General features: G+C 40.1%; 1 protein-coding gene across 2 annotated transcripts in view; it reads left to right on the top strand.

Annotated features, from left to right (window-relative positions):
- ADAMTS17 (ADAM metallopeptidase with thrombospondin type 1 motif 17) overlaps positions 1–22742 on the top strand; it is a 198485-nt gene that overhangs the window by 162425 nt on the left and 13318 nt on the right. For both annotated transcript variants that reach the window (XM_049811684.1, XM_049811685.1), the window contains exons 20-21: positions 7905–8109; positions 12531–12683. In XM_049811684.1, coding sequence (XP_049667641.1) covers positions 7905–8109; positions 12531–12683 — 358 coding nt within the window. The remainder of the gene's footprint in view (positions 1–7904; positions 8110–12530; positions 12684–22742) is intronic.

Here is a 22742-nt window from a genome sequence, read left to right as displayed (position 1 = left end):
TGCTGAGGAAAAAATGAAGCCAGTTATAAGAGTCAGCCAAGGGCCCAGCTGGCTCAGCACCTTGCCGACCTGCCCAAAAGGCTAGTGACCACTCAAAGCATAGTGCTTCAGTGCACAATGGTTGATAGTCCCCATTACTTTGATTCCTGGCCTGATTTAAGCTCATGGTGCTTATCTGTATGACCCTTGCTGTCTGAGAGTCGACCTCTCCCTTTAGACTCCACCATATACCTGTGACAGTGCTCTCTTTAACAGTCTAAGAATACAGAACTCAGTCTGTCTCCCTCATTCTGGTCTGTTTTACCGTGTTTGTTTGTGTTATCATCACAGGTAGATGGGGAGCAGAACAGTTTTGAATTTATTTTGTGAGGTGAAAGTCTTGCAAATAGTAGAATTTTGGGGGATAGCACTGTGATGGAAAACTTCTTGAGAATGTTAGCAAATTACTTGCAGGGCTGTATGGAAATTACACTAAACTGGAGGGACATATTGGGAGTGTCTGTTAACTGAAGGGACTGAGCTAGACATTTAATGGTTCCAAATGGGTATGTTCTTTCATTAATGCAGTCAGACGCTTTTGGAACCTGTACAAATGTTTATCATCCGTAATGGTCAATGGCAACAAGTTCAAAACCTTATCTGTGCCTTGTGCTAAGAAACATCTCCTTTGGTGTGTTTTGAATTTGGTTACATGAAAGAAGAAAAGAAGGAACAGCCATGGGGAGGGTTTCAAATCATTTTAGCCTGGAAATCTGGCATAAATAGTAATGTTAGCACCCTCTGATCCAAGGAGGCACCACGTAAGAGCTCATTTTGAAGTACTTCCCAAAACTGGAGTTGGGATCTCCAGAATCGGTTTGAGCCTAATGAATTTGCCAGGACTGTGCTGGACACTGTGCAAGACACGGTGGCTGCAGGCGGCTGAGTGAGCGGGCAATGCTGCGCCCTGGTGGCTGCTCTTCAGGGAAACCATCCTCTGTGGTGGGCAGCTGTAGTAGGTCTCTGGCAGGTGTTGCAGCACTAGAAGGCAATTGCTGTAGACCAGAAAGCCTGAGACACTTCTGGGCACCTTTGTGAGTGGGTAGCTGATGTCCCGTTCTGGGCACATCTGGTTATCACCATCCACTAGAAGGAGACAAAATCACATGCTTTCCAGGTTGTAGGCAGTTCATGAAGTACAGCAACAGGCAATTAGTACTTAATTAGCTACTGAAAGACAGAAAAGAGATTTTCAAGCAAATCCAGCAACTCAACTCAAGAAAGCAATTCTGGAAGAGAAGTAAGAGAATGCTTGGGAACAGACAGAGAGTAGAATGAGGAGGGCTTATTTGCTACTGCTAAACACATTTACATCAAATAATTCAAGATGACTTGCTAGAACAGAAGTTAATTTGGCATAAATTTTCACATGGAGTCATGAGACAGGTTTCTTACCTTTCATGTAAACACCCAGGCTGGCTTACATCACAGTTTTTTCCTTTATAATGTTTGACTCAACAACCTTATGGTTGAACATTGCCTTGTTTTAAAATGTTAAATGGTCTGTGCTTCTTTGGCTTGAGGTTGTTCAGGCCAAGTGCACTCTTTACCCACAAAAAAAGGATTAGCAAGGTAATCTAGCAAAATATTTAATTGTGAAATTCAGTCCTACTGCTGCCTGCTGTAATGCTCTTCACACTGTTTGCATCCTGTGGTGTGAGCTGAGGAAAATGCACTGCCTTCCTTGAAAGGCAGGGAATGGAGCTGGACACCGGTTGCCCCATCAAAGATACACCAGCCATGGATCAGGGTAGGGGTCACTTGCTACAAAAGGGCTCTGAGAGTGCTGATATTCTGTGCCTTAGTGTAGTGAGGCAGCTGCCAGCAAGAAGGACACCTACTCACACCAATGCCACACTGAGTCCTCCAAAACTGAGTGATCTGCTCAATTTGGGGAAGGGAGGAGAGAGAATACAATGTCTTCCATTTAAAAAACTTCCCGAGATGCATGTAAATTATAAAACATTGTCCGATGGCTGATCTTATAATTGGTGGGAAATTTAAAAAAAATAAAGCTGTCAAAATGATAATCACTAAAGAAAAAAAAGAAACCTGTGTGAGTGAAAGTTGGCAAGTCTGTTAGCAGAATGACTACTGTACTGGAAAATTACTGAGCACTGTTTATAAAGGCAATCAGACAGGAATGTTAGTCTTGGAGTCCTACTTTCGACATCAGCAGCTGTATTATTCTACTAGATTCCTTGTACTTTTTCCCCCAAAAAAACCCCTTCTAGTGACTGGGTGTGGTACAACCTGTTCCCAAAAGTCAAGATTCACCTGATCATTTTGACCCCAGTAATGCAGAGATATGGTGGAGAGTTTCAGAAGTGTGTAGGGAGAGAAAGGTACAATAGCAGACTATGCATATTTCATGGAAACCATGAGTCCATTTGTAAACAGTGTTTTCTTGCTTCTACATATTCAAGCATGAACTTAGTTTGATAGCTGTAAGCAAAAAATATCTGACTGTCAATTCCATGTGACTGATTCTCAGAAATCTTTTCCAATTCTCCCTGCTAAAATTATCCAGTGTGAAATCCTGGTCCTACTGCAAGTTGGTCTGAGTTTTGCCTAACACCAGTAGAGCCGCAGTTTCACCCAGGTGCCTCAGAAAATGAAGAGTGACTTTGACATGATTTTGCATCACAAACTGGTGCTAAAGACAACCAGTGCTAACTAGACATGGAGTTATCCTCAGCTGTACATTAGTGCAACAATGTATGTTAAACCACAAGGTATGCAATAAAATCTATTAGAAATAGAACCCTCAGATTACACTGCTTTAGATCAGTTTCTGTCACAAGTGCTTTTTCAGACTAGCTATGTCTTGTTTAGTAGCAAATTTCCTCTGATACTTTATTCAGCAGTAGTACAGGCTCTTAACCAGTTGTAGTAAAGAGCCAGGTTTAATAAAAATAGAAAAATTTGTGTTATTGCAAATGTGTCTTTGGTCACATCCAAGCTATTATTGTGAAAGCAGGGAAATTAATTTCACTGTACCATTGGGGAGAGAACAAAAGTATCACAGTCCCTGTAGATAGTGAGTGCATGTGTGAATATGTCATGGATGTTTAGTTAGCAGAACAGAACCATGTTTGCAGGCACAGGTCTTCTGCAGGGCTCGAGACAGAAATAACCAGGGGAAGTTTAATGGGCTGCAATATTTACCCTAGAATATGTAATGGCTTTATGTTATAAGAGGCTATAAATCTCTTAAAAGTGACCTCATGTCTTTTGATTGTACTCCTCCACCCCATCCTTCAGCCTTGACCCATTTTATCTTCATAGTATTTTTTCCGAAATCCTCAGCTACAAGTCTTCATTTGCAGACATTCATCTCCCCTGGGTTTGTGTACATAGCACTGTAGACAATTTTTTTTCCTAGAAAATGTGTGAGTCTTAGGCAAGTAGGTAGAGTGGATAATTCAAGGTTAATGACTAATCCAGACTATAGAAAGATCAAATGATGAACTGAACCTCCAAAAGATATTTCAAGTTTGCTCCAGGGGCCTGCCAGATCAGTGTTGCCAAAGCAGATTAGAAGAAGAACTCCCAATTCCTCAGCAGAGATAGTGAGAGGTCAGAGGTTGAGGAACACTCAGAAGACAAAGATTTAAAACAGCCCTCACAGACTGCATGTCATGCCCATCCCAGCTTTTTGAGGCTATAGAAAAAAACACCTTTCTGGGCTTTTTTTAACTAGAAAGCCAGCCACTGACTAGGTTAAAAAATCTGTGCTTAAGAATTCATCACTTTCTTCCTAATTCTAACCACCAGCAGGGATCATCTAGCTCTTGATTCGTTTATAGAGGTAAGATTACAAAAAATAATACCATGGATAAAGCCATCCCTGTGATTGTGAGAAAGATAAGTGTGTTTGTCACATAAATCAGTGCTTGTTGGAAACATGAGGGGCTCTCCAGGGACTCCAGCTAGAGTACTCACATGGTCCAACAGAAGATAGATTGTAACCTGGGAGGGAAAGACCAAACTGAAAAGAACTGTGGTGTCAAGCAATCCTTAAATCAGTTTACAGGCTTAAAACATCACTGGAAGCCAAATGCTCTATATGATGTACACAGGGCTTAGTGTACGACAGTTAATTGGCTTAGTTAATAATACAGAGCTAGCTTGGTGTTTTGAGTTAGAACACTGGAATTATTTTTTACATTGTCATAAGGAAAATACCATTTTTTTAAAAAAATGAAAAGTAAGTCTCATTCTTAAACACATCCAGGTGTGTTCAAAAGGTATAATGGCAGTGTAGAGAGGGAAGTCTGTCTGTAGTGTAATTTAATAGTAACCATAATGTGATACTATTTGTACATCACATTTTTCTTCCCTGTGTGTATATTACTTGCAGATAGTAATTATGCTAATACCTTGCTGTGCATTCCTTTACGAAATATGAAACTCGCAGGAATTTTTGTATTTAATCACTTTATCCATAAATCCCTTGTCTCTCCACTTTGGTTGTGAACGATGTTGAAATATAGTTGCCATGATTCTGTGTCTTACAGGCACTAGAGTAATATTTTCAGCTGCCTGTGAAGGGGGCTTTGGGAGAACTGTGGGGGAAGATCAGGGCACTGCCAGTACTGCATGTAGGACTCACATTTACTTGTTTGCCAGGTTATTTTTGCAAGCCATTGAACCAAGCAGAGATTTCACTGAGAGGATGAAATTTTGTGGTCAAAGTGATCATGCCCTTGATGCCTTTGAAAATAGCCTACGTTACTGATATTATTATTATTAAAACATTTAATCTGTTACTTGTCTGTTGGATATGAAACTAAAACCACCACTTTATAATAGCCTTTAATTTCTAAGTATTTTGATTCCATGTTAGCAGCAGTTGTCACAAGTAGGATGGAGTGGGCTGTGAAGTTTCAGAGATCCCTTACAGCATAGCCCTACCTTATTTGTAACCATTGGCCTCAGATCAGGGATCAACGATATAGTAGATTGGTAGCTGGAGCTTGCCATACAGATGCCACTCTGACAAAAAAGCTGGAGACTGCATTTTCACCACAGGCACAGCTTTGTATTGATTCCCTGGGTTTTGGCTCATGCCCTATGCAATCATTCTTCTCATGATGATGATAATATTTGTTTTTTCTGTGCCAGTTTTCCAGTTACGCTCTGTAGTATCTGTGCTACAGCGGCACTAACTAGCGACCAGTGAACAAGATAGAAACAAGGTAATTTCTCCCCTCCACAAGAGCAACAACAACAACAACAAAAAAAAAAAAAAAAAAAAAAGGAAAGGAATTTTCCTTCCTGAAAGGAAAGTTATAACCTTACTTCTTAAGGCATCTTGGAAATAGTTGGCACGCTGCGTGCTGCCCATCCTAAATGCAAGCTCACGAGACAGCCTCTGCCAAGAATGTGTTTTTATCTTTCTCCTTTGCTTTCAGTCCCTTTCCCTTCTTCTTTTGCCAGTAGCTGTAGATCACAGTGAGAGTACAGTGCTGAAGTGAATATTGGTTCAGTGGAGCCTGTACAGAAACTGTTGCTGGCATTGTGAGTCACATTCATCTCATAAAGCAAAGTCACTCTTTCCCCCTCCACGCCCTTCTTGAGCAGTTCCTTCACCCAGATAGATAACTCCCTCCACATTTGCTCTGACAGGACAGAACCCAGCTGATATCAAGGGAGCCTGGCTATTAATTTTCAGGAACACTGATTTCTGCACTTCAAGGCTATTTTTGTCAGTCTTTCAGCCCTAGTATTCGATTACCCAGCTGGCATTTTCCCATTTCGTAAGCAAAATACCAAGCACTCAGCCATAGAGATGCACCAGAACTACTGTCTAGAGAAACATGTTTGGTGTCTTGCCAGCTGTTTTAGCCAATGGAAATTCGCAGATGTGTCAACTACTTTAATACACAGAAACATTTGACTGGGGCCCTGTTCCACAAAAGACAGGTGGCCAGCCTGCCCAATCCTGTCCTGCTCAAACCAAATGGCTTCTGTCTTCACTCTCAATGCAGTCATCAGTGCTCACACCAGATCATCAGTCATAGCATTTGACAAATGGATTCATGACAATTGCACCAAGTGAAGATGTTTCTACAAATTGTGCTGAACCGATTTTTCCCCGTTTGGGAATGGGAACATGGGAAACAGTTGTTTGATTCATTTAGGAGAACTTACATGGCAACTTGAAAAGAAACGTGGTTAATAAGTTGTCAAGTATGGTGCTCTACACGGACTATGGGAGCCTTCAGCAAAATGAAATAGTTTTTCTGAGCAGACTAGTTTTTGAGAAGTCTTATTTGAGCCACTTGTCATAATAGATAGCCCAGGATTTGGTGACAAGTAAAAGATTCATGGTATAAGGATACTAATCTACATGACAGTCCTAAATAACAGGCTAGAAGGTCAATTACCTGGTGAGAAAGGCATGATAGCCTTCCGGTGCACAGCACCTACACAGTTATTGTTCCAGTCTTTCACTTCATATAGGAATGCCTGTAATTACAGAGAGCATGTTCCTCATTGACAGATTGCAGGAAGTGTAAAGATCGATGCTGCTTGTCTTTAGGAAAAAATTGTCTCTCCCTACATACCTCCTAATTGACATTCTTCTTAGACATTTTATTCACTGCCTTGTAGCCCGGCTCTAACCACAGTGGTCCTTCCAGCACTTGCTGGAGTCAGTGGGAGCCTTTCAGTTGGCCTTACACTGAGCTGGAAGACAGAGGGGTGAGGATGCCTCATTTCCCTTGCATGCCCACAGCTGGAGACTGCTCACAGCAGCAATGCGTTCCTTACTTTGGAGGAACCTGAACACCTCACAATGTTGTGCTGCGTGTTTGCCAAATAGCCTTTAAAGACATAACAAAGCAAACAACAAAAAAAGGCCATGTATTTGTCTCCAGCACACTTTGATCAAAGGGGAAGGAAATGGCAACTGAAATGTGCTTACAAAGTAAATGAATCCCAAAGGCTCACAGAAACGATGGGTATAGGGAAATGCCCCTGCCCCCATCCAGATTGGGTTATGGCACATCCTTGTGAGCTACAGGAGCTTTGAAACAATATTGTAGAATCCTTTCTATAGGAAAAATCTTGTCTTTGTAAGTACTTCTTGAGCCTTGGCAGTTAAATGCAATTCAGATTTTCTAAGAATGAACATGGCCAGTTATTCTCCATTTTTGAGGTCCCTACTGCCATGAACTTCAAACAGATGAGATTCCAATTAAACAACCTGGAAAGCCCAACTATGAAAAGTGAAATCTCACCAGCAGCTTTGAGAGGGTGAACTAAAAGTGAGGCAGGAGATATCTTTGCATTCGAATAGTCTGGGATCTAGAGGATTTGTATGCTTTGAGGTCATAGAATGTAGGGCTAGAGAATCTGACTCTGGTGCTGGATGCAGGAAAGCTGTTTTGGGCTAGGCATCTGGCCATAGCACCATCCCAGTTTGTACACAGTAAGTATAGGTTCTCTGCGCAGCTCCACTGCACAGTGAAGATGTGCGTGCAGACGTAGCAGTGGTTTTCCCATGTACCTCTCAAAGGCAACAATATTTGTGGGATAGGATGGTCTCCAGACAAGTCTGTCTTTACCTGGGCGAAAAATGCACCCACACTGTAGAGACTGAGGGTTAAAGGGAGCTATACAGAGTTTGTGTTTCTGTCTAGTGTGGAAACAGAAGCCAATATTCACTTGTATACATACCCTTTTCTGCTTTACACATTTCAGCTTCCAAAGGCACCTGATCTCAGTGTGATGGCAATACAGCACCACTGAAAAACCCACAAATCTAGGAAGAGTTGCACATTTCTCACTGTTTTTAAGTGAAGCATAATGTTTTATCCTAGCAGGTTTTTAACATTCTTTCTCTGTCTCCTTCCCAGGTGGGTGACGGGCCATTGGAGTCCCTGCTCTGCTACTTGTGAGAAAGGTGTCCAGCACCGGGAAGTGACTTGTGTTTATCAGTTGCAAAATGGCACCTACGTTAACACAAGAGACCTCTACTGCCTTGGCAATAAACCAACAACAGTACAAAGCTGTGAAGGACGGGACTGCCTTTCTATCTGGGAAGCATCAGAGTGGTCAAAGGTAGGAACTTGATTCAAGAAAGAAGCCAGACTGCGTGCAGCTCTGGATACACTGGCCCTTAATCCAGCTAAGTGCTTAAAATTGAGCATGTTCTCATGTCAGCATACCTAGTGCCTCATGGTGTTGGGGCACTGGGTAGGACTGTCTTTTGTTGAGATGATCAGTTTGGAACTGAAGTTTGTATTCCATACCAGATGAGTTATTAAGGTAGGTTTTAGATACCGTGCTATATTAACTATATCTTTCCATCTGAAAACTCTGACCAGCAAGGAAAAACATTTCACTGACCTGAGGCCAGAAGTATAGTAACCCACCAGGGCTTCTGCCTCCATTTAAATGCAGTATGAAACAAATACCAGATTTATCAAGCATCTGCATGTTACAGAGAATGTACAATCTTTGGGCCTTATCCACCTTTCTTTCATGTAATTCCAAGAACATGGAAAAGCTGGTTATACTTTCTATAAAAGGTACATCTTCACATGGTTGCAGAGTTAAGAAATTATTCTCAGATATTATAAATGCATTTCAGATATAAATAATGTGTGGTCTAGACAGTTAGCCTGTGTTTTGTTTAGCAAGAGTGAACTGGGAGTATGCCTACAGTTCACGACCAGGACTCAGCTAATACAGAGCAACTTTGTCTGTACCTTGTGAGTAACAGTCCTAATAGCATGTCCCTGTTGGTTTTGACATGATATGTGTTAGGCTCATCTGAATGATGAGAAGATCCTTTCACTCTTGATGTAGTGCTTACAGCTCTACCAGTCTCATTCCAGACTGGCTGTGTTATGGGACTGTCCAGCAACAGTAATTTCTGTGAAAAGGATCTTTCCTTGTTATTCATCTCTATTTTGAAACAGTGAGTTCCTGTTTAAAACATTGTCAAAGAGCTTTTGCAAAATATTATTGTTAGAAATGTGCTTAAAAGTTGCAGAAGCTCAGGATACAAGGGATCTTGCACTGAGGAACAGTGTCTCTTAACAAACACAATGTGATTCCATTGTCTACCTTTTGAACAGGAAATCTTTGGCAAGTGAGATGACAGTTAAGTGAGAGTAGTGTTTGCTTTCATTAGGACACTGTATCTGTTCACTAATGCATGAGATCTGTTTGCTTTCTGAGTTCTTTCATTTCAAATGTGGAGAAACACACCAAAGTTTTAGTAAGTTGTCTTATTTGTGTGTTATAGAAGTAACCGTTTCAGATTATGCCCTCTTTATTTCTTACAGCTGAACCAGCTGAACTGTTTATAGCTGAGACTGTTCTTATGATGCAGTTCCTACCTGTTTTATATGCAGAGTTTTTACTTGGGCCTTTTGTTAACAGTCCTAGGTTCTCTCTCCTTTTTATGAAATGGAGTAAGTCAAGTTACAGAAGACTTTTTCCAAAGTGGAAATCTTCTGTATTTGTGACCATGTAACTCATTTGCAAATACATAATATTTTTAGATCATTTTTTCAATAACTGATTTACTTTTCCTTTGTTAAATTTATTTACCTTTTGCCGTGTCTGTAATTGCCCACTCATGATTTTAAATTCATTCTTGTTCTGGCACGTTTCTGCTATTATGTAGCACAGTTGACTCCGGGACACATTTGATGCTCTGCCAGTTTGAACACTTCTCATAACTAGGACTTTCTTTAGTGGTAATCACTTTAATCCTTAAAATTTTAATCTGATGTTGTGGTCTAAATATCACAGTAGTGGTATCCTTTTATAAATCAATTTTCTCACGTATGTTTTTGAACTTTTTGGTTATACAACAAAAAAACAGTTGACCACATTGATGTCTGGTCCCCAATCAAAAATGTGTGTTTTCAAAGCAAATTCCAATCCAATCTTCATTGTGGAAAAAATTACGTTCCCCTTTTATTGCCAAACACTTGAGATTGTTTTGGACAAAGTACTGCTCAACCCATTTTTAATGACAAAAATAGAGACTGTCAGAAAAAGGTGAATGTTTCTACTATTAGGGAACTAGAGTACGAAAAAATATGGATTTCCTTCAAATAAAGGAGCTGTGTCTTAAATGCAAAGTTGTGCTGCTCCTTTACAAAACCTGTCTTGATTTGACTAAGTAATTTGTTAATAAAATAAGACCGTACGACCTCAGCTGGACACTCAGGGACTGCACATATTAATTTGTAGACTGCTCTGTTGTGGAATTTCTGTAAAATCTATATTTTAAGAAATTCTTCATGAAAACAGAGGACTTGAGGAAAGAAAAAAACTCTTGAGGAGGGTGATTTATATGTGACCACCAAAGATCCGTTGGAAACCTTTTGCAAATGCTGTTTTGTCTAGGAAAGTATATGCAGTATTAATCTGTGAATGACTTAAAAGCTTGTGGGAAGAACAAACAGTTGGTGTTTTTCCCAGACTTGCTTGTAAAACCCACCTAGAGATTTCTCCCACTGTGAAAAATACTCCCACTTCAGTTTGATTTACTTTGAGTAAATTGGACCATTTGAAAGATTTTATATATTGTGCTTTGTAGTTTGAGATGAACGAGTGCAACCCTGAGCAGTCCACCCTGAGGACTGTGGAAAATTATATATAATTTGGGAAAGTCTATACAACTTGGGGCAAATTCATGGCTTTAAGGTACCATTTAGGGAGCTCCAGCCTGGGATCTCTGGCAAGTCTTGCGCTCTGAGGAGTCCAGCAAAGCAGTTTCTGGAATTCTGCAAAGCCTGGAAGAATTAATCCCCGTATCTAGCAGAACTATACAATTGTGCTTGTTACAAAGATGTTACATCCGTAAGGAGGTCATGCCATGAGCAGCACATAGTAAATTAAGTGGAAGGTTTCCCAGATTTTCAAGAAGTCACTTTGTAGTGCTCTGAAGTATTTAAAGGCATGTCTGTTTGCTTGCCAGCTCATAAACGCTTGTCATTCATGTCCTTAACAAGGCCAGCAGGTCAGCACTGCCTGGATTGTGTTTTTAAGACGGTTAGACAGGCATGCTGAGATTTGTCCATTTGATGTAATTTATATCAAGCTGACGCTTGTTTCCAGCATAGACCCCCTGGATGGAGAAGCTTCTTGGAATATGTTCAAAAGACCTCACAGAATATCTCATATCTTCACTATTTATTCAGTGTCAAATCAACTGTCTTTTCCATGCTGATCCCCTGAAGGGGAGAACTTGACATGCTAGAGGAGGTTAGTTTTTATCTCAGTTGGTATATATATCATTTTTCCACCCACCTGTCCCCAGTGGCTCTTCAAGAAAATTTCTCACTCTTAACCACTGCAGTGGCATGAAAATGAAGAGCTGAGAGACTAGCTATGCTGTTGTGTAGTGGCATGCACTTACGTGGCTGTGACAGCATCAGCAGATCTGTTACTCTATTGCCAAACTGGTTATTTAAACCAAATTCTGTTTCAGTTCATGCCAGTGTCCTTTTCCCACCTAGTATGTCAATGAGATCAAGGCGAATTCTTCAGTAAAACAGAATTTCCAGCCAACCATTGGCAGAAATAACAAATGGGTGACCAGATATCCCTGCTCTTTAGAAGCTACCTTCATAGTGCCCAGGCACAAAAACATTTGTGGGTAATTTGTGCTCACTTGCATGAATGTTTGTTAGAGTGCCCAAATGTTTGAATCAAATTTTAATGCAGCAACTGATTCTAGCAGCTTTGGTAGCCTGCTGCTTTCTCAGAGGACTTCAAACAGTCCCTGCTGATGCCTTTGGTGTTGAGAAGTCTGTCTTTCATCCCTGCTAATGTCTGTGGCTAGCTTGCTGGCCATGGTTGGAAGCCGATCACAACACTGTGGCTCACTGAATAGTGCCTCTCCTGAGCTATCCCCTTTGTACATTTGAAGTTCTTCAGAACTAACGTAAGGATGAGCAGATGGCAAATCAAAGAGTGAAGGTCATGTATGTGTTTCACATGAGAACATGTGTGGGAACTGTGACTTTGCCATGGTATGTACAAACTTTACTGCAGAAATGTGTTTGTAACAGTGGTCTCATGCTAGGGTGATTTAAAAATGCATTTATCACCATCGTTTTACTCCCATGATACATCAGGGGATATGGCAGTTATGTGTTGTAAATCTCAGTGTGTCTCTTTTCAGTATGAATGATGAGCTCTTAAACACAAGATTTAGTGGTTTTTTCATCTGTAACACCAATTCTAGCAAAATGCCAGCTGGTATTTTTCAAAGAAAGTTGATTTTCAGAATTACCATTTTTTGTAAGTAAAATACTTCACAACCAGATATCATGCTTTTCAAATTACTCTTTTATGTTTGAGATGGCCTTAGATTATTGGGAGAAAAATCTTATGGGTTATCTGTTTTCCTCTGTGTTCATAAAACCAGCTTTTCCTTTTAGCTATGCTACTAAGATAAAAGTTATCATTTCTAGGCATCATGTAACAGAAAACAAATACCTGGGTTTTTGCAGTGCTCGGCAGACTGTGGCAAGGGGATTCAGAAAAGAACAGTGACATGCACAAATTCTCAAGGAAAATGTGATGCTGCCACCAGGCCAAGAGATGAGGAAGAGTGCGAGGATCACACAGGCTGTTACGAATGGAAAACAGGCGATTGGTCTAAGGTAACAGTGAACACTACATGGTATTTTCTTTCTGAGTGCAAAGGTGTTTAGAGTGCTATGCTTCCATGTGCTGTCTCCGTTAATTTGCACTTTAAATATTTGGAAAGGAACGGTTTAAGTGGTTTTTATTGGAGGTTTTGCTGGGATTTAAACTTTCCCCTTATGCCATTTATATCCCAAACATTGCAACACAGTCTTGTGGATATGACCCAGCAAGTTTTAGAGAAGTGTATTCCAAACAGGATAGAAATGAGTATTAATTGATAGCTTAACCATCCAAAGGCAAAACCTACACAAGATTCCCACCACAGGTGGACTCTTGTTGTCAAAAACCTACTTTATAAACAATGTTGAAACTGCTTTTCCTATTTCAAAAAGCAAACTCTGAACAGTTCTGGCTAGCAGACTGAATTCTACAGAAAAGAGTTCATTAGCAGTATCTTCCAGGAGTGCAGGGAACTAAGGATGTGTCCCATGCCCAGCCTGGGCAAGCTAAAAAGAAAACAGCAGAAAGTTGGTTTCCTTGAGTGTAAATATGTGTTAAAAATTTGCACTTTGAGTTAGGAAGCTAGTCACTGAGAAAAAGGGAAATCTCACAAGGGGGCTGTGGTGAGAGTTTTGTCTCCCTCAAAGCATCAGTATGGAGCTGAGAAGAGAGCTGGACCTTAGTCTTCTTACCTCACAGGTGATAAATATGAAGGTTTGGCAGAGCTGTTGTTAAACTGAATACTATTGGGAGGAAGCCCTAGCAGGCTCACATAGAAACAGAGGTTAACTGAGCACTCACAGCTGAATTCTATTCCTCTGCCTCATGCAGGTCCTGCATGCAGAGTCAGACAGTACACTATCTTATTACCACAGATGCAAGACTAGAGCTGTGCAGCTGAATTTCATGCTAGTCTGGGACCTACACATCATAGTCCAGTCCTAGACTTATTCCAACCACCTGAAATGAAAGAAAGCCATGAATTTAAAGGCAGAGCCAAAACCATCAGTCCCTTCCTCAGGGCTGGATTTTACCTTCACTTAGGCCTGTCTGAACTTAGTTTCTCCAGTGACATCAGTGGAATTAATTCCTGAATGCAGTGGATTAAACCAGAGCAGAGATTGCTCTGTATTTACATTCTGATCTTAAAGAATAGATAGTTTTGCTTGGGAAGGAGGCCTGGCAGTGTGAGAAACTCAGCCTTTGCCAGTGTTGTTCATAAAGCATCCTTTACATTACTGACTTCATGTTTGCATAAAGAACCAAAATTTCCCAGGAATATTATATTCCAGTTTGGTTTTATCTTATCTTTGTAACTGTGCTGTTCTTTAAACAGAAAGTCTACTTTGTGTTCTGGAATGTACGGCATGTGCAGAAACCACTGGGATACAGTAGTTGCATTTTGCTTTCCAAAAACCCAAACTCCAACAAGCAAAATCCAGTGCAATAGAGGGCCATGATGGGCAAATTGGCTTATCTGCAATCACTTTTTTTTACATTGTGATTAGGAATTACAAATATTTATAGATATACTCTCTTATAGATACATGAATTTAATGGTGTCAGTGCTGGAGAATGCATTAAGAACCTGCCACATACAAAAAGTCTGTATTTGTGCTGAGCCAGGAATTTGTATCACAGAATGTTTAGAGTATTGAACTTTATTTTATTCATACCTGGCACACAGAGTCCATGCAAGCTGGCCAAAACAAACAGTTCCCGTGTGTTAACAGGTGAAATAACATTATTTATTTATTTGTGGAATTTTAAAACATTTTGGCATGCAAATTGACCCGGATTCTCTTTATAGGGAGGAATATGAAATAATTGTGTAATCACATTATATGGATTGAAATTCAGTATTGTATGAATGGTTCCAATCTGATAAAGATATTGGCTTACTGCTAGAAAGGCTGCAATCATACATTGGTAAATAGTGTTGTTGATGGATATACTGTTTGCATGTGAGCAGGACAGGATCAGTGCAAAATCACTTGTTATTTGCAATTCTTAACTCAGGATCAGGGTCCTCCCTGTGCAGAAGGGCACAAAAGCTTATGTGCTGCATATGTGGCCTGCTTCTGTCTGCAGAGAGCTTGTGCCAACTCTCTGCTTCCCAGGAATTTCACCCTGTGTGAGTCCAGCAGGATGTTCTTGGACTTAGATTTGGTTTATAATGAGCATTTAAAATTCTAGACATATTGGTTAATTCTGACTGGGCACTTAGGTCGCACAATTAGATTCTTATTCTCTAAGTAGAGGGGTAAACAGAAGACACCACTGGATTGCTAGAAAAGGATACGGTAGATACAATTCTTTGAAGAAAATGTATTGTCCCAGAAACCCAGATAGCTGAAATGTTTGGTGTGGAATTCAATTCTTCGCAAATCCTAAGCAAAGTATTTTCATCATGAGGATCCAGAAGCTTTATTGCAGGGCTTAGACTTAGGAGGAGAGCTTTTACAGCTATCAACAACTCCTCTTTGGTGTTCTCCAGCTTAAAACAGTTCCTCTTTTAAGGAGAAACACAGTCTGTGGCAGTTAGATTATAGTGAACTCTTTAAAATTCATACTTCCAGGGCAAAATTCCATTGTAAAACATTTGTTCCTGGTGCTGTAAAAATTGCTGTGAGAGAGCTTTGTGCTGACTAAGATGGAAACTTTTTCTATTACTACAAATTGATCTCAGAACAAGCAACAAATTTTTGCAATTAATGCCTTGTGCATTTGTTATTTATTGTTAAGAGTCATCAGGGAAGCAAGATTTAACTAACAGTAGTAATTATCACAGATTAAAATAAGGGGCATTGATGCTTTATGTGCAAACAGCTTGCGTGGTGACTTGGCCTCCAATCCTGAATTTCCCAAACCAAGATCATTTGAAGATACCAGGAAGCCATGTAAGAAAGAGGCAAAACCTCATTAAAAAGTCAAGTCCAGATACAACTTGTAAATAGAACAGGCCATTTGGGTGGTAATGACAGACTGTTATTTTTATACATGAATACATGGACTCTGCATGAGAAGACAGATCACTTCCCTAAGGAGCTCCCAGCCCTATATAAACAACTTACCTTGTGTCTGACAGCAATGACTATGGTTATCCTATATCAGATCTTGGATCCTGTTGCATTCAGAAGGTACAAGAGTGGGGTGGGCAGCAGTAAAATCTCCAAATCTATGCCAGGCAGGTTGTGGTTTTATGTTCTTAGACCCTGGATCCACTTCTGTGTAGAAGAGTTGAGGGCTGGAGGCATGGCCATGCTGATCTTCAACCTGGACCTACCAGCCAATACCTTGTCCACTGGCCTTAGTAATGGCTCTGCAGCCATTGCCTGTCCATGCTCTGAAGAAGAGGAATTTTATTCCATTTTCTGTCAGGTTTATTTGCAGATGGTCCTTACTGCGTATTATAGCTGTGGAAAGCGTTTGGAGCTAATTGAGCAGATTCAGCAAGCAGTCTTGGCTGTGAAATTTGTGTATTTGCAATGTACGTGCAGCATACTTCAAGTGTTGCATGGGGAATATCTAGTTCACTTTGCAAACACATAGGGCCAGGTCTGTAAGGTTATTTTAAATGTCTTTGAGGTTACCTTTGTTAGTCCAGTGCTTGAGATTAAGACTGTGTACCATAATTCTAAAGACAGAGTATTGTTCTGTTACTAGGAACCATGTGTAACCTCCATTACCACCGCTATTAAACTTGAAACTTCTCTGCACTACTGCAACTTCTCTTTTAAACCCCTTATCTTAAAGGGATATAATAATTTTTAGCATTTAACAGCAATGCAGCATTATGAGTTACATAACTAAACTGTTACTGGCCCAAGAGTCTTTGAACCTAGTTGAAAGATAGATGGCACAGTAAGAGACCACTGAAGGTATTATCCTGAAATAATTTTTTTATTGTCGCCTCGCCTGGATTCTTCAGAATTGCAATTCATTATAACGTCCTTTTTAATATATGATGCAATATACAAATGGGAATCCAAACCATCTCCCATTCAATCGTTTCCTCCAAAAGGAAATTCCACATCCAGTTTGCATTCAGTTAAGGAAACAAATATCTCATACACTCTTTCTACTTTGAAATAGTTCCTCCTTGTTTGAAATCTGAGCTGTTAAATGTTCTAGCACTCAAAGCTTTTTTACATTTTTGTTGTAGTTGTGCTAGTCAAAAGAACAAATATAAGTTGTTCAGTTTCCCAATACTTGCCTCAGACTCCTAGGCTGCTGAAAATATGCCTTTTGATGCTTCAGCAAGACAGTAGTTCATTCTTTCATGATGAATTGTATTTTGCTGACAAACTTTATGTCAAGGATTACATTCCTGTGAAGAATGCAGGCAGCTAGTGAACAGAATGTGTCTTTATGTATGTGTCTCTCTGGAAAGCTTAGCAGGACACATAGCCTGAGTCTGTACGGTTCACATGCTCTAGGCTGCACTTGAAGGGAGCAGCTGCAGGACTCTGTGTAGAAGTCTACCTTGACTCATTTGGTCGAAAACATATGTCCCAAATGATGTGGGGTTGCACTGCTGGCCTGCTGCAGGGAGATACAGGCTTAATGTATTGGCTAGCTATGGTGGTGACAAAGATCAGTTGTGCTTGAAGGTGAACAGCACTAGGGACTACTTTTTAGCTACCCAAGGCTCCCGCCATGTCCTAAGCTCTCTCCCCTTCTGCTCTAGTAATAATGTAGCAGGGAATGCATTCAGGTGCATAGGTACAGGCCAAGGCTGTATTTTTTGAGTTCCTTTTCTCCAGTTGGCTTTTGGACTCTTCTAGGGTATAACTGAAGAGGCAAGATTATATAGCAGGAGCAATTCTCTGCAAGATTTTTATGGATTTTTCTCCATTTACAGTTTTACTTAATTGTTTCACTATTTTATGTGCCTCAACATAGTCTATTTCTGTCCTGTGACTGAAGTACTGTATTTCGAGCCAATAGCACAGAATGGTTCATGGTTCCCAGTTTCATTTTTTTTACTATTCTCCTTTTAACTGGTATTATATCAAGGAAGGTAGAATTACAAGCAAGATACACTAGCTCCATCATTAGTGCTGAAATTCACAAGGGTGCATTTTCAGCTTTGTGGGTATAAGTTTAAACATGCAACTTCTGTCCCTCAGGCAACAGTTTAGCTTGTTAACCTATTATATTACATAGCCCAATGAAAAGATTTTTAGAAGAAGAAAGATACATAGAAGCCTTGTAATATATTGGCTTTGCCATATTTTTTTTCACAGTTACAGTAGGTTCTCTGTAAATACTAAGGCCTATATTAATCTCGGATAACCCAATGTAAATCCAGGGTAACTGTCCTTCATTCTTCCCCATTGGCAACAAGCCGAGGATCTTACTCAGCACAGTGTGTTAGATATCAGTCTCTCTTACATTAGTGTAAATCCAGATTAATTGACCAGTTAAGTTAATGCAGGCTTATGTCAATGCCATGCAGATCAGCATCTGACCTGACAGACAGTGCAAGATCTTTGGGTCTTCTGTAGGAACCATCACAGATTCATGCTCTCAGGTGAAAACAGAAATATATGATATGTCAAGCTGGGTTTCAACTAGGAGAGAAAGTAGAGGAGAAATCTTTTTCTACCACTTTACATCTCATATAACCGCCTGGTACAACTTTCATGAATTCAGAAAGATTGTACACTCCAGAAACTGGAAAACACTAGTAAGGATCAGCTTGGCAAAGTGTGATGTTAAACAATATTCTTGTTGCCAAATAGTGTCAGCTGCGATAAAGCAAATCTGAAAAATTACCTATAGCCACCTGCCCTCCCTGGACATCAAGAGTTGCCAATTTCTTTACAGTATGTTGCTCAGCCTATGAAATGCTGGCTATGGGTTCTCATCCCAGGAGAATATTAACAATAGGGAGGAAAAAAATCTAATTTCCTATAACAAAAATACTGGGTTTGTGCCAGACATTGAGGTGTTTCATACCAAAGATCAGCAGTCATTCATCACAATGGGTGGTAACAAGGAGTTTGTAATTGCAAATTAATTATTTTGGCAACCTACTATAATGTAGGTTGTATTCTCTAAGAGATAAAACCCCTAGCCTTGCAGTATACCAAAAAACACGTTGGGGTTGGGTTTGGGGTTTGGTTTGGGGTTTTTTCAAAAAAATACTCTACAATCTTCCAGTGCCAGGAAGGCATGTTTACTGAGTTCCAAATGTTTGTGAACATCAACAAAATCCTCTATATGCCTCACTTTTAATGATTAATTCATATTACATGATAAGAGGAGTAAATCAAGGACAGCTGTGGTTTGAGAGGTATATTGAAAGCTGTTATAAATATAGAAGAAAACTGTCCTTTGTTCTAACATTCATTACAAATTCATGGCTTGACCTGCCATCTGTTTATGATAAACTATGGACAACTTGTTAATTCTTCATAAAGATCATAACCAAGTTAATCTTCTTCTACCTTGGAGAAAATAACTTTTCTTGTTGAATTGAGAGAAAACTCCATGGGAGGAATGGTGGCTTAAAACTGCAGTCGCGCATTGCAACTGACAGACCCTTTTGTGCTGCTTATTCACTTTGGCTCAGCAAACAGCTTCAGGATTTATGGCTGCTCATGTGCATTCAGCACCATTCCTAGGAACCAATGTTAGAAGATTGTCTACAGGCCTCACTGTTGCAAATCAGTTGTTCTCCAGCAAGTGATACAGCTGGATGTGACAGTAGAAGACCCAACAAGCTGCAGTATTCAAACATTCTGCTTCTTTGGTCCTAGGCATGAACCAGGAGCCAGAGTATCAGTGTCCTAAACCTAACTACTGCCCCTATGGACTGCTCTAAGTTGTACTGCTAGTTGTGGTTCCCCACGGTTTGTTCCTCTGGCGCGTGATCACTGATGTGCAAACCACAGCCTTTCTTGCCAACAGCTTATCTCAAAATACCTCATGCTGCAGAGGATGAGAACAAATGGCCCAAAATTGGTTATATCATCCAGGGACACTCCTCAATTTGGGAAAGTTGTTGCCAGTATCCTAGTAAAAAATTCATGCAGCCCTTTAGAAAGGAAGATGGAAAGCCATTGCTCTGCATTTCTGAAGTAGAATGGTACCCTTCTGAGTTGTGATGAGTTAAAACCATCACTTTTAGTTTAACCTTCATTGAGAAAATGCATGGAATAGAACAGATCTCTGTGTGAGAGAAAGCTAGTGTTTGTTGTAAAAAGGAGAAAACACTCCTCTCTTCTGCTGCAGTGAAATCAATTTTGTTTATAGTACTATGGGCCAAATCACTGATGCACCAAAATCAATGGCCAACTCCCAGTGACTTCAGTGAGCCAAAGATTTCAGCGTAAAATGAAGAATTCTGGCACATGGCTTGCAGTTTACATATGACAGAGCTCCAAGGCTATTGGTTATTTTTTTTGTCATCTTCACTGTCAGTGCAGGGTGTGCTGGAGGTTTCTCTGTTCTCTTTATGATTTTATTCTACAAGGAGACATGAGGGGAGACATCTCTGTGTTCCTGCTGCCATTTCACAAATCTCTCACCTTGGCTGCTTAAAGCCCAGCCCAAGGTCCTTCTACTGCCTTGTACCACCAAGTAGAACTGATCGCTCTGTTGTGGACAAACTTAGAAATATAGTTTTCATACCTCCACTGGAAATATGCAGTTTAGGAAAGAAAGGAAAGTTCATATGAGTTCAGCTCGTATTATTAACTACAGACTTCTGTATGATCATGGGTCCATCACTTAATTGAATTCACATCACTGAGTCCTAGCCATCTGACACATAGGTGCTGTGTTTGAGCCAGTTGTTAGGCTCTGTTTAGTCATTGCAAGACAGGCAGCTCCAGGTAGTAGTTTTATCTCCTTTGCTTAGTAAAGGCTGAATTGCCCTTTGAAGCCATGATGTCTCTCTGCTAACTACAAAGAGAACATAAACAGAGCTAGTTTAGTAAGATGAATCCCACCCCTTTTGCTCTTGGATTCTCTGTCCCCCCATCTGTGAAACGTCTTTAGGTCAGAGGTGTAAATATTGTATAATGGCACTAAAACAAGGTTGAGCCTCTATCTAGACTTGTGCTAACTGCCAGCCCCAGTCGATGCAGCTGTAGTTAGAAACCTAGGCATGGAAAGTGAAGAGATGCCGACTACAATGCTGGCTGGCTATGTCATTCCCCTGGGGACTGTAAGCTACAGAAACCAAGTCCTTCTCATGCCTTTGAGGCAATGACTGCTCCTTATTTGCACAGCTCATCTCTGCTGGAGTTTCTGGGAACATCCATAGTACAAATTATTTTGATGGTTCCTTAGTGAAGGAGAATGTACTACAAAAAGACCATATTCATCAGAGTTTTGTTTGAAGTGGAGCACGTTCTGTCACAGTGTTATTGTCTCATGTTCCAATGCAGCCTCCAGTGATGCTATTAATTGGAAGAATAACTTTTCCTTTTTGATACTTTTTATTTAAAAGCCTAGTTCATTAAGTGCATTTTTTTTGAAGGAGAATTAAAGCCTCCCACCAAGATCAGTGGATTGGAAATAGAATTCCATCATGACTTTTTTACTCTTTTTTTAATGTGAAAAAGAAGAAAGCATGAAAGACAAGCCTGTTCAAATATCGGCATTCTTTTTCTCTGAGTTACTCAGATGTTACAGTGTCTAGGATCATGTTTTTAAAAATATGAACAGTAGGTAATTCACCATTTAAAGTTTGTACTACTCATCTGAAGAGAGTTTTGCCCCTTGAATCCTTACAGCACGCAATATGTATCGCTAGCAGGGACTGCTATAATTTTGCAGTCTTTTCAATAGCCTTTTGAGATTTATGATGACTACTGAGGCATTAAGGTGACAATCTTCCAGAACATCTTTAAAGAGCAATTAGTATCAGCCTGCTGGTGATTCCTTGTTTGACTGTGCAAAGAGGTGAAATTCAGTGTTAGTTCAGCATCATACACTTCAAAGCTGAGTAGCTCCTTGCCTAGAGAATGCTCAGGCAGGACTGAGATGACAGAGATGAGCAGCCTCTTGCTGAAGTTAAGTAATCCTAATGGAGTCCTTAGTTTAACTACTTTTTTAAATAAATTGCATTTAGGTAACATTGATGACTAACTGATGAAGAACTAAAATATGTGTTCAGTGGAGCTTCCATTCCCAAGATATTCTTTCAGGCTAACATCTGCAACAAGAGTCAGTATAGGACTATAGCTCACGTAGCCCATAAAAACATTGCTCAGCATAAGTAGCACACAGTGTTGTAGAAGCAGTGTAAAGTCTCAAGCAGTCAGCCTGAGGTGAGTTATGTGATCCCATGGTTACATAGTTGTCCATTACTATCTAATTTACTGAAAATTAGCTTGATTATGCCTTTTACATAAGGTGTTTTTCAGCATCATTTCCTTGCAGTTTTTCAGGTGGAATAAGCTAGCGAATATTTCCACGTTGTACCTGCCACAGGTCAAAACATTGCACACGCGCTATAGGTGGCATGCTAGAATATGGTACTCTATAGGCAATACCATACCTTTTCACATCTCTGCTTGATCCTGTTCTTGAAATCCAGTTTGAAAGCTTGTGAGAAGTAAATCCTGCCTGATTGGTGTAATGAATTAAATGACATTTCCTCATTAGCATGCACCTGGGCTGCATTGTACAAGTACTTAGGGGCACTGTCACTATCCAGAATATTCATGTATTCAGCTCTTAATCTCTGAACTCTCTGTACACAATGGAACTTTTCAGAATTGCAAAGCCAAGCTTAATTATGCAGTGAGACATTCTGGATGTACTGGTCAGGTCTTGTTCCTTAGGGTCATGCAGTTTGAAAGCACAGCTGTAGGCAGTTTGCAAAGATTGCTTCTCTCTTTTCCTTCTAAGATACTGTCACATCAACCATGAGCATTTTCTGCTATAATTTATTGTTTCTTCCCATACTGAAGGGTATGCATTTTTTCTTGACTAAATGAAACAAATCAGTCATTTCACAAAAGTTTCCAAATGAAAGATGGTTGTAAGCAAGACCAGATATGTTCTCTTTACAGATCTGGGGTTCAAAAAGAAGAAAAAAGAAAAAAAGAAAG

Source organism: Accipiter gentilis, chromosome 10 (genome assembly GCF_929443795.1).
Source record: "Accipiter gentilis chromosome 10, bAccGen1.1, whole genome shotgun sequence".
In the NCBI taxonomy this organism is placed as follows: domain Eukaryota; kingdom Metazoa; phylum Chordata; class Aves; order Accipitriformes; family Accipitridae; genus Astur; species Astur gentilis.
Note: the sequence above shows the minus strand (reverse complement) of the source record. Positions and strands in the feature narration are given on the sequence as shown.